General features: G+C 42.5%; 2 protein-coding genes across 2 annotated transcripts in view; both read left to right on the forward strand.

The window, feature by feature from the left end:
* Positions 1-4,311, forward strand: part of cdh11 (cadherin 11, type 2, OB-cadherin (osteoblast)) — an 84,149-nt gene extending 79,838 nt beyond the window's left edge. The window contains exons 14-16 of the mRNA XM_084021044.1: positions 298-549; positions 1,260-1,411; positions 1,691-4,311. Coding sequence (XP_083877170.1) covers positions 298-549; positions 1,260-1,411; positions 1,691-2,056 — 770 coding nt within the window. The 3' untranslated portion in view covers positions 2,057-4,311. The remainder of the gene's footprint in view (positions 1-297; positions 550-1,259; positions 1,412-1,690) is intronic.
* chrna1 (cholinergic receptor, nicotinic, alpha 1 (muscle)) overlaps positions 1-13,303 on the forward strand; it is a 333,431-nt gene that overhangs the window by 93,013 nt on the left and 227,115 nt on the right. The window lies entirely within an intron of this gene.

Below are 13,303 nucleotides of genomic sequence, written 5' to 3' on the forward strand. Positions count from 1 at the left end.
AATGGTATAATCAATAAAAAAACATTCAGTGGTCCCAGGCCTGTGCGTGTGTGTTGCAAAGTGCTGCAAAGTTAACATTTAATGTCTAATATAATTTGCTGCTCATCCAGCAAATTTTGAACATCCCTTCCATTGTTGTTCCATTGTTCTAAGTTTAAATGCAGAATTATGTATCCTAACTCAACAGAGTGCACTTACTGTCTTTCATACTTTCTCTGGTAGCTTAACAATGTTTTATTATTTGTTTTTCGAATATTTTATATCCCTATACCTACATATTTCTCCCTCTGTCCACAGACAGCACCGCCAGCATCTACGTGCTCCGTAAAGGATTCAGCCGTCTCACCCAGGATGTTTACCACCTTCCCATTGAGATAAACGACAACGGTTTCCCCGCCATGAGCAGCACCAACACCCTGACCATCAGAGTCTGTTCCTGCGACAGCAGAGACACCATCCTCTCCTGCAACGTGGAGCCCTACGTCCTCCCTGCCGGTCTCAGCACCGGGGCGCTCATCGCTATCCTGGCCTGTATCGTCATTCTGCTGGGTGAGGAGAGAAAACATTGCCTACAAATTTGGGGATTAGTTGGTTTGGGTAAACCATGAGGGAATACTGAATGCATCATATTTCTGGCAATCTGTTCACAGAATGAGATTTGCACCAAGTCTGTCAGCTTGATGCATGCTTGAGTCAGGCTGTGCACCTCCGTTAATGTCCTCATTGGAACCGCACTGCATTGTTTGAGTCACTTGTGTATCAGCAGCATCACTTCCACTCTCTCTCTCTCCCCAACACCCCACCCTTGCTGAAGCATGTAGTGTGGGAACATTGTGGTCTGAGTGGTTGTCTTTTTTTGTTGTTATTTTGTGAAAATGTGCTTTCAAAAAGAGCAAAGGTTTTAAAAGTGTGCAACTGCATCTCAAGCCTTTGTTTTCTCCCTCAGCCCACATTTCAGCTGTTATCCCTCTTTACCATTTTCCATAATGTTTTTGCACACTGCATCCAAGTTTACCCACATGGTTCACAACTGAGAACTGTTAGGAAGTCTGCAATGGTGTTAACCAACTGCAATTAAAATGGCATGTGTGTATATAGCATAATAATGTTATTAATTAATAACACTCCCAGTCCCCCATGGTGCATACTAATTATCCATGTTCGCTTTTCTCCTTTCTCCCAGAGATTTTGTGAGGATTGTTATGTAATCACTGAATGCAGGACGCTTTATTGAATGTTGGTGTGCTTCTCTTTGGCAGCAATAGTGGTGTTGTTTGTTGCACTGAGGCGTCAGAAGAAGGAGCCACTGATAGTCTTTGAGGAGGAGGACATTCGGGAGAACATCATCACGTATGATGACGAGGGAGGTGGCGAGGAGGACACGGAGGCTTTCGACATCGCAACGCTGCAGGTATGAAGAGGGGAGAGATGGCATCCTGGGATTTTTTCATGTTTCTTTGGTTTTGTTGAAGAAGATAACATGAGGTACAGGAAGTGCACAAAAACCTACTTTGAACGTATTTGAATGTCTTTAAAATGCATCATAAACTTTGTTATTAGTCAATCTTTGAACACGATACATCTCATTCACCAACAAATAAGGACAAGTCTTCCTGTCTCTCATTCTCTAAAACTTTTAAAAGTCTCCTGACAGCCTCATCTGACTGGTGCTCTGTTTCTAATTGTTCAGAACCCAGACGGTGCCAACGGTTTCCTGCCAAGAAAGGACATCAAACCTGAGCTCCAATTTCCCATCAGGCCCGGCGCTGGCCACACTGCAGCCAACAGCGTCGATGTTGATGACTTCATCAAGACTCGAATTGCGGAGGCCGACGGCGACCCGACCGCACCTCCTTACGATTCAATTCAGATCTACGGATACGAAGGCAGAGGATCGTTGGCCGGGTCGCTGAGTTCCCTCGAGTCGGTCACAACAGAGTCTGACTTGGATTATGACTATCTGCAGAGTTGGGGGCCGAGGTTTAAGAAGCTGGCGGATTTGTACGGGACCAAAGACTGCTTCATTAACGACGGTGATGATGACGAAGACTCTTAACAGTGGTCTTACTGAGTGGACGCCCCCGATTTCTGATTTATTGATTCCATGAGGATTCGTTAACTGAGGGTTAACCTTCCGCAGTACCCAAATGTTACCAACTACCACCTAATCCGTTCGTGCCCATGTGTCGACGGACATTAACGGCTCTCCCTTCTATGGCGCCTCCCTGGTCCTCCAAGACGATTTGTTAATGAACACGTAATAAACGCTTGGACTCCCGGTTCTCCCCAAAATCTCTCCTTTCCCACCTACAGTATGTCTCTCTCCCTTTCTCTTTCTACAGACTTGAGCACTGCAGGGCTGGGAGATTTGTTACATCAGTTCAAAGTCAATTGTTGGGAGAAAAATGTTGCTGTGTGATCAAAATGACTTGCTTATAGCTAAATGTTTAGTTTCTTTGAGGTTCTATATACTTTTGTGGACTGGATTCACGTATTCCTCAATGGCTCCTGAGAGGGATCCGACTCCCTTCACAGTTCCTAAGTGGGGTGTATTTCCCTTCGTTGCTCTCTTTGTGGTTTTGCAGAAGACACACCGATAAAGAGGAAGAGAGAGATAATAGAAAGTAAAGTTTAGATCCAGCAACTGCCTGAGGTTATGAAAGAGAACTAAAAAGGTAACGGGGATGATTCAGTGGGGTCAAACTGTTGAAACAAACTGCTTTTTTCAAATTTGTTGTTGTGCGTGCATAATTCAGCAAGTACTGTGGTTTAGATAGCGTGACAGACTCTGGGTTGTTGATACTTTGAAGACGCTGGCAGCATCTTCACAGTATGGTGGCCTTATAATAAATAAACAACAACTCCAGGGGTGAATACAACAACGTAACGATAGAGACCGCTAGCTTCGGTAGCTACACACAGACACACAACCCCACAAGGACTGAGTATCTGTGAAAACGCTACACAAATACCCCTTTTTCTACTCCCGAGACAAGACAGACTCAACATGGGTTCAATTAAAAAAAAAAAAAAAAAAAAAACTGTGGATGATTCTTTGTTTTCATTCTTCACTGCAGAGAAGACGTGAAAAGAAAAGCTGCCCTTCTCCACGCCCCTGCGTCCCCCCCATCAACAATCACTTCCCACACCGAGTCCACCAATGAATGACCACTTCCTCGTTCAGAGTCCACCAATGATGATCAATCACAAAGAGTAAAAAACCTGTGAGCTCGAAAAATCGCCTTAAACTTAAACGGACACTCTTGCTACGCAGTGCATTCTCTTGTTTTTTCTCCCTCCTTTTGTTTCTTTTTGTAACTTGAAAAGTATATTCAGAAAGCAAACTATTCTCCATGTTAGGTATGTACAGAGCAATGTGCAGACACGTGATATATCACTTTGAAGATCCAACTTGCGCCTCTTGCACTCTTAAAACAGGATGGGCAGTTTCTGCCGGCGCGGTAAATGTCGACCGGGAAGACGTGCATTGTGTTTTTTCCCCTCAACACCAGCTATGTTGGCAGCAACACCTGTTGTATCAACACGTGTCGCTATTTGAACATAAAATGTGCACACCGGAAAACAACACAAGGCGTGTTTTCAGAGCCACATCTACGGAGAGGCTGAAACCAGAACATCCTTTTTAAGTGTGTAGGTTCTTGTTCAATCTCTCTTTTTTAATGTTATTATATTATTATGATTATTATTGTTGTTTTTTTATTATGATCATTATTATCATTATGACAATAATTCTTCTCTTTGGCTGCAGCTATACAGGAACAAAAAGTCATCTTTAACTCTTTGCAAATTCGATGTTCTGATAGTTGTCTAAACACGGAGAGATGACATAATGTCTGATTTTCATTCTTGGACAGCTACGTGAAATCTGCCGCCTAAAGTTAAATATCAGCTTTGGTTCATGCCTGTGTGAATACAACCTATTTCACTCCTTTTGGATTTGTTTTCTTTTTTTTTTTTTTTTTACATTATTTGGCGTTTCTTCGTTCTTTCTCCCTGTTCAAGAGCAAAACTAGCAATCTGTGTTTGTTGCAGCGAGAGAACGCCTCGTTTTTATTCTCTGTCAAGTTTTATGGTACCGATTTGTACAATTTTAAAAGTTCTTATTTTAGTATACATGCAGAATATTCCAGTATTACAACAAAAACATGTTAAGAAGATTTAAAAAAAAAAATGTTACAGCATCACACTTATATTTTCTGAACATTGTAATGTTGCTTTACTATGTGCTTCAATCTCCGAAGCGAAAAAAACAACAACTTTGAAATAAATGCTCTTTTTATAAAATGATAATGAATTGTGTGTGGGAGTGCAATTTGTGTTAGATAAAGGTACTTCACTGCTTACATGTATACTGAAAGGATATTTGCACGGCAGTTATTACAGTATAAACAAAACATTATTGAGAAAACAGTCTCATCTCATCTTCAACCGCTTATCTGGTGTCGGGTGGCGGGGGCTGCAGCTTTAGCAGGGGACCCCAAACTTGAGTAAATAGTAAATGTGTGAATTCAAGCCGAATAAGATGTAAATCAGCAGATGCAGCCGATCACCTGCGATCAATCAAATACATGATATTCATGAGTTTTACACCAAACAAAATAAATCGAACTGTCAATACGTGAGAAAAAACAATATATATGTTCCAATAATCATACGCTGATAGTGAGTATTTTACAATGACCAGAGGTAACATCAGTATTACAACCTGAGAAAGAGTACTCATTAAAAGGTAGATGAGCCCAACACCACAGGGGTGGCTGTGGCTCAGCGGTAGAGCAGGTTGGAACCAGCTCCTCAAGTCTGCATGCCGAAGTGTCCTCGGGCAAGATACTGAACCCCAAATTACCCCTGAAGGCTGTGCCAGCGGCACCTCTGCCATCAGTGTATGAATGTGTGGAAAGTGCCTTGAGTACTTGAAAAGACTAGAAAAGCACCATATAAATGCAGGTCCATTTACCACTTTCAAACATTAGAACGGTGTTCACCTTCTCCAAAGTGAACCTACCATTCGTTTTGCTGCCTAAACCTAATTTTCTTTGTGTAACATGCCGTCCCTACTGACAGAAAAAAATATATTTCCAGTTTAATTACATGAGCTTAAAAGTCGTGGCTGAGCGACACAAAAAAGGATAAAAAAAAACAACATGGTGACTTTTTCAGGAACTGCCTTTGAGACCGTGTAATATAAAACCCATTTAGAGACTCTGCTCTGGCCTTAAACAGCTCTCTATTTCGGCATACAGAAGGACACGCACTGTCTTGACAAGTTTTGCAGTCAGAACCCCTTATTTTTTTCTTTGCTGATGTGGTTGCAAGAGATAAGGGCAAATTATTCAGGAGTTTTGTTTTTCTGTAATCACTTTAATGCTGCTTATTAAGCCACCGGCTCCACAAACACGCCTTTGGAAAGACATTACCATTTCCATTCCACCTCCATCGTGAAGAAACGTCATGTGCAAATGCATCCACACAAAGCATAACAAGCCGAGAAACACAGAGATTCCACTCGCTCACTCCGAGGGGAGCAACACAGAGAAAGGTCATACTGCACTTCGGCTGCACAACAAAGAGGTGATATAGAGAGGCAGACGGTCAGAGGACAAAAGGAAGAAGTGGAAGAAAATAGGGGAAACAGATCAGAGTGAGCAAGGAGTGACGGAATGATGCGTCAAAATTAGACCATTCGTTTATTATTTCAATGTGAGGAGAATATGCAAATGAGACACTTCTGATCTTACTGACCTGGCTTGCATTAAAGTATTATGTGGAATGAAAAGCAGAGGGTCTTCGAACACAGCATTCACAATGAATTGGTGCTGCAGTAAACAAATGTTTCATTCATCAAGTAATCGGCAGATCATTTTCTTGATTGGTAGTCTGGAAATGTATCCAACAATTGTGAAAAATGCTCAATTTGCTTTACTTACTAGATCCAGAGAAAAAAATATTTAAATAATTAGATTATACTGTAAAAGTGAGATGGTATTTATCAGCCTCCACTGGGAGCAATTGAATAACCTGTCAATGTAATTTTCCAGATTGAGGTGACATGTACAGTGAAATTATCCTTAAATACCTGAGGCCAGACAGAAGGACAAAAAAGAGCAGCGGGAGAGGAGGAAGGAGATTCTAACAGTAAGATCATGATGCGAAAAGGAATATCCACCCACATAAAACAGAGAGAAATTATGTTTTCACATCTAAAGTTTCTCCCAATTTCAGGTTCGTTTCATGAAGGGATAATTCAAGCAAATTACAAACCATGTGAGAACATTGACTCTGCTTATTGGTCATGTGTGTCTGTGGCAGCAGCCAGAAAGTAAATGCAGGAAGAAGGTCCTGCTGTCTGGATTAGTGGTTCTGCCTGGAAGAGAAACATCACGATTCAATGACATGGAGCGAGCGCACAGTTGGCATTTGCTCACAACTGTGGTAATTATGGGAAATATCGCAGGCAAAATCATACCAGTGGAATGCCGAATGCACTTTGAGGCAAGACATCGGTTCATTCTCCGGGTTGCTGTTGTTTTTGTGTGCTGTTACATCCCAGAATGCAGAACGCATTTCTCTACACTGTTTAGCTGAAACTTGCAGAGCATGCCTGATAGTTGGCTCGGATGAAGGTCAGATCACGTTCCCGCCACAAAGAAATGGCTCCAGAGTTCCTTTGGGACCAGACTTCCTCTCCGTCCTGGTCCGCACCAGAGTGCCTTGCTTACACCTGCCCAAACTAATCACTCACCCAGGGGGAGAACGAACCAGAGCCCCATTTAACCAGACGAAAAGGAACAGGTGTGACAATAACCTCAGACTTAACATCTGTCAAGTCCCAATCAGGTTAACTGCCTCTCTCTCTACTGCAGTCCGAGTTTGTGATTTACCCTCGGATGGGAATATTTCTACAGAAAATATCAGCAAAGCAGCATTTTCTTTTTTCAAAAGCACCAACGCCTTAAGCAATACCAGTCATAGAATTCAGGTAAGCAAGAGAAAAGAGAAAAATAAAGACAAAAGGAGATCAACTACCCGTAACTAACCATAGTTGAACTTGGTACAAACTGAGGAGCAGAAGAAATATAAATAATACTGCACATGACTGAGCAAAAATATGTGAAATGGAAAGAAAGGGAGTGTGAATAAAAGAAGAAGGAAAGATCAGGAGGAAAGGTGGAAAAAGAAGTAAACATGTGTGCCTCCTGGTCCCACCGGGGAGGAGGGAGGTAGAAGCTAGAGGGGGACGAGGGGTGAACTTCTGCAACCAACTGAACTTTTGTTTCCCCGTCCCACTGGGAGCAAGACGGAAGGAAATCAAAGGAGAATCAATCAGGGAAAAAAGGGGGACACGTAAACTATTGCATGCGCCAGCGAGAGGTGAGAGAGGAGGTGTAAAAAACTGCGTTTGAGAGGAGGTGAGGACTGAACAGCAGAGGATGCGGCAAGGAGGAGGAGAGGGGAGGTGAACTTTTGCACCTGCTTATGCAAAGTTAGTGTTTCCAGCTGGGAGAGAGAGAGACGCGTGCAAAGACAAGGACAATCAAGTTCAGCTGGTTCAAGAAGGGGAAAAAAAACCAAAACATTTTAATAGCAACTGGGCCAAATGTGATGTTATTAGAGCGTGTACTCAGAGATTTCTGCAGTTTAAACCGTCAATAGAAGATCAGCAAGCTGTTCCACCAGTATGTCGGTTCAAGTGCTGCTCAGTTTGAATGGCCGAGATGGAAGTTTCTATGAGTTTGTTGATGTTTTCCATTATGACCATATAATTATGTCTACGCCTACACCAAAATACAGCAGAAGCGAATATGATAATCCTTGAATTACTACATAATAGTGTTAAATGTTGAACGAAAAACAATTTTGTTAGACATTAATTCTCTTTTTTAAAACAAAGCTTTTCATTTTGAGCAGATTTTTGGGGTTCCTTCATACTGACGGCCATTTTCAGAAAATGTAATCAATGACAACAATACTGCAATACAGTACATATTTGATATTAGTAGTCTCTCTCTCTCTCTCTCTCTCTCTCTCTCTCTCTGTCACGCTGGTGAGGTTTGTCTTGTCTTGGTTTTTGTCTCATGAATTTCCTGTTTTATTGTGAAAGGAACTCCCCTGTCGTTTCAGGTCACTTGTCCTTCCTCATGTGTTTCCTGGGGTGCAGTCGAATAGTCAAAAAATAAGGTCCTAACTCCTATTCCTAACTCCTATTCCTTGACCTCTGGGGAAAAGGTCACGGGGTTAAGGAAAGGCGATAGGAGAACTCAAAAGGACTTAGGAATAGTCGACCGCGGTGCTCAGAGAATCCGACCGGACTTTCACTAAGATACGTCATTATAACGCAGCCGCTGATGATTGACAGCTGATGATCGGCACCGGCGATTGACGTGCGTCTGCGCTGGATAAACTACACAATTGGACTACAAAAAGCGCATCGTCCACTTCTCCACATGTTGGTTTTATCAACAGCTGGTTCACTGACCGGCTTCAGGTCCAGCAGCTCCTGTTTGACCGGTTGCTTTATTTACGTTTCATTTGTGGTTTTAGTTTCGTTTTTGTCAAGTTTGTAACATGATTGAAATTAAAAAAAAATAAAAAAAACATTCGATTATTATCACTGTCCACACATTTATCAACACTATTCCAATGACTATATGTCTGCATGAAAGTCATTGTTAAATATGTAAATGCACATATCGTTAGTTTTCATGAACGGCTGAGGTGTGCGGCACTTTAAATGTTGCTCTCGCAAAGAATTGTGGGTCGGCGTAATCTCCTTTCCTATCGCATAGGAAGGTCCGTTGCATCCTATGCTAAAGGAGCTCTGAAAGGAAGCATTGGAGCTCCTTTCCTATGCATTTAGAGAATTCGAACGGCTCTTATCATGGCGGCCACTTGTTTACTTCCGGGTCACTTCTTCAGTTAGGAACCTTCCTAAGCAAAAAAGACTATTCGACTGCACCCCTGGTCTGATGTCATCCCAGATTCCTGATTTTCTCCACCTGTTGCCCATTATCCCTCTGTGTATTTAAGTCTGCGCCTCCCCTTGTCTTGTGCCAGTGCGTTTTCGTCTTTCGTCATGATCCTCGAGCTTAAGTCAAGTTGGTATTTTGATCCTCAAGCGAAAGTCAAGTTGGTATTTTTGTAGTTGTATGTTTGTAGCCTCGTTTTTCCTCCCGGTGGAGCGAATTTTTGTTTATACCTTTTTATTTTAGAATAAAAGCCTGCCTAAACTGCCTTTGCCTCTGCATCTGAGTCCTCCCTCCTTGTCCAAGCCTGACACTAAGACAATATTGACGCGGTAATCTGACAACTTTGACTATTCTCACCTTTCACACAAAAGTGTGAAAATATATTCACTGATCCAGACAAAAGCACTGGCTCAATTTGCAATGTTCCAAGTGTAATGAAAAAGTAAAACACAGACTTTATGACAAATCACTTCCCCGGGGAGGAATAATGGCCATTTTCATGTGAAGCAGAAGACTGTCTGTGTTGTTCTCTTTTTTGTCGGTTTCCATTGTGGGAAGAATGAGAAAAGGCATGATTCAGCAGCTTGAGAGAAGGCAGAGTGGGGGGAATAATGCATGTCATTTGAAGTGGCGCTATTCTACTCTGCTGCACATTTCAACTTTCTAGTTGAGCTTGAGGGCCTGCATGAGTAGATTCAGTTTCAGTCGGGGACCTAAAAATGACACATATATCTGATAGAAACGTGTTTGATTTATTTTGAGTCACAATGTGTAGCTTGACCAAACAGAAAGCTGCCATCTCACCCGCGTTAATGTTATTTTACAGTAATAGACAGAGGGAAAAGCTTTTAACCGTCACAGCTACATGCCCAACACCTATCTCATTTATTGTTATATATCTGTCACCTCTCCTGCTTTATCTCTGTTTATTTTCTATTTTCCACCTGACGTTTCACCTTCTCTCATCCTTCCTCTCTCCCCGTCCGTGCCTCTCTGCCTCTCGCTCCTAACTCCCCTGTTAAGATAATTACGGTTCATTCTGTGTCAGTGTGTAGGGGGATCCCTGGCTGAAGCCTGATTAGTTTTTAATCATGAAGTGGCACTTGAGTAAACAGGGAAATATTCTCCCCGTCACTCCAGAGAGGCAAGATGTGTGTGTGTGTGTGTGTGTGCGTGTGGAATAGTTTGTGTACAAGCTAGATGGATGTCCTTGGGTGCGCTACAGACAGACAGTAAGTTAATTAACCAGTCAGGCAGCCAGTCAGTAATGTAGTTACTCATCCAGTTTGCCAGTGTGTCTGTAAGTTGGTTAGATGCACGGGGAATGTGTTTTTGTATCAGCTGGATGTCCTTGAATGAACTGCAAGCCGAAAGGCAGCAAGGCAAACGCTCACGCAGCAAATTAACCCATCAGTCAGTCAGTAAGTTAATTAGTGAAATGGAAAGTTAGTTATTTAAGGAGTCAGCCAATCCCACAGTAAACGAGTTAGCTTCTTCGTATGTCTATCAGTCACTCAGTTCGGCAGCTGGACTGATCTTTCAGCATGCACCTCAACCCATAAGGTTTCTGACAAATGGTAAAATGAGAGAGGCTGACGCAATCCAAAATAATGGATTATACAGTGGGGAAAAGGACGAACCAAAACAGAACCTTTCAAACTTATCTCTATTGTGACAGCACCAAAAATGTCTGTAAAGTTTGAAAACTTTTAGTCCTGCAGTTTATTACAAAAAGTAGTAGTTTGCAGAATTGTGTAGCATCAATTTTATTAATGGATGATAATATTGTTGACTCCCTACTCTTAAGGAAAACCGCTGAGACAAATGGTGAACACATGCAGGCCAGCATGCTGACATTACCTGATCAACTCATTTTACATTATCCAGTGCTGTGGGTATCGTTTATGTTGCTTTCAAGGGGCTACCTAGCAAGCTCAACCCAGACAATGAACAGTATTTTGGGGAACAAGTGGGTGACTCCGGCTTCTGCCTGCCCAGCTGCTCTGCAGTGAGAACAGACAGCTGTGGAAATGCTGGCTGATTAGGGACAACACAGAGAGGAGCCCATCACCATTGACCTAGACGAGAAACACAGTAACTGTACACAACAAAGTACGGCTGAATGACTTTGAAAAAAGATTTCATGGAGATTATTTCGACTGACTGCAACTCCAATAGGATTTGGAAAATAGGAATGATATTCTAGTTGTCATTGAAAAACATTAAAATGATTATGGTGTGATAGCTGCGGAGATCTGTTCCAAACAAATAGGATTTCTTAAGTGTTCAGAATATAATGTTCGGGGCCAGGAAATCGCTGCAGCACAACAATACTTCATTTGAAATAGTATTTTGACAGACACAATATTGTGCCTCCTGCAATTTGAAAATTGCAGTAGGTCATATTTCAATTTTGATAACATTTCACAGCCCTTCAAACATGGTGCCAGCTGTGGCTTGAAAGTGTTTAGAAGACAGAACAAATAAAGCATGACAGCCGTTTCCTGATAGCGAAGCATAAAACAACGTCTGCAGTTTGATTCCCGACCAGGGGACCATTGTTGCATGTCACACCCCTTTCTCTCCCCATGTTTCCTGGTTGTCGAATAAATACATTGCCAAAAACTGTGTTGAGTGTTTGTTGCCTACTACACTTAAAGGAAAACCCCACCGCATTTCCATACTGAACTATGTTCTGCTCTGATCTTAGACGAGGTGATACATACCTCCCTCTCCTCTGTGCGTGCACTCAATGGCTCTTGCGCGCACTCCGCGCAGCACTAATTTGCTAGCATGTAGCTTGTCCCAGTATATTCCTTAGGATCCAAAGGGGGGTGAAGTTAGAAGCGACCAAGCACTTCCACGTTGCCCCTATTTAAATACGGTTACGTGAGTAGTTACACGACCCAAGTTTGGCTACACAAAATGAAACATGCCAATTTTTCTAAGCGGATAACAAGGATAACTATATAGTATGGCGGAATAACAACTGGAAGCACTTCGACGTCGGCGCAGTAATATCATCACTCCGCTCCCCCTCTTACTTCCGTCAATAGGACCTACGTGACCTGCACGCCAGTTCCAGTCCAACCAGAAATACTCAAACCAACATTTCACTTTCTTCACAAAACTAAATCAATAGGCTACAAATTCCACACTTTGAGGCAATCCTGGTTGGTTTCATAAAATGTGTTGAAGTTGAAAGGCAAAACTGTTTGCTGATAATGATGTTCACCACTGACACTGTCAGACATGCCCTCAGGTGGGAAACTTTTTTTTATTTTCAAGGATCAAGCACAGCAGCCAGCTCCGGTCCAACTGCTACAGCGGCTAAATCTCAGCGGTGTGCTGCACCTGCTGGGGAAATATAACAAAAAAAGGAGGATTTGTGCAATTTCACATATATTGAAGGTTGTGTTGGCAATTAGTTGAGATAAAGGCTTAGCACTGTTTGAAGCCACCAGCTGGACTATTATGTGTCAAAATGTGGCTTGATGTTCAAAGCTGTGTCATGGGAAGATTAAATAGGCCTCCAATTGGTATTCAGGCAGAATTATTTTTGAAAAAAAATCAACCATTCATTCGTATACAAAAATTTTTTTTTTATAGATCCATGTCTAGCGACATTTGCGGCGTCACTTCACAATCCAATTCCCACACAGTCACACCAACAACATTTATATGCACGCGACATGATGCATATTCAGAGAGAGTAGCGACAGCAGGCTCTCTGGTGGAGAGGTGTGGACCTCTGAGTCCTGATGAATCAAACTGCAGCTCTCTGATTTCATGTGTATGCAGGCGTTTTGGAGTCCGTCTGAAGCTAAACGTTACAAATGAGGCGTTAGAGAGAAGCTACTGTTACACTGGAGAGAAACGGACAACGAAATGAGAGAAATCATCAGCATCACGTCTGTGTGTGTGTGTGTGAGAAAGAGAGCGACAGAGCGAGCCTGTGTCTCAGTGAGTGAAGGTTATGTAAAAGCAATCAGTGGCCTGTTTAATCTTTCAGAAAGAGGGCTTCCTCATTTCCATAATCATCATCTCTCTTTCCCTGATCCCCCACGCCGCTTTGCAGCAGAGCCACCCGTCCAAGACAGTCAAACAAGTCTGTGTGGGATCCAGCGAGAGACTACCTCCTCCACTCCTCGTCTCTTCTGGTCCCCTCCTGTCCTCATAATCCCCCTCTTCATATCGTCTCATCAGCCTGCCACGCTGGAAGGTGGGGAGAAAGGTCTGCCGTCATAAGCAAAGCTAAGACATGATAATCTTGGACGGTCTCTCCTGGAAGGCACGCATATTGTTGCGTTCATTTG

The sequence above is a fragment of the Eutrigla gurnardus genome (genome assembly GCF_963514095.1).
Source record: "Eutrigla gurnardus genome assembly, chromosome: 11".
NCBI lineage: Eukaryota > Metazoa > Chordata > Actinopteri > Perciformes > Triglidae > Eutrigla > Eutrigla gurnardus.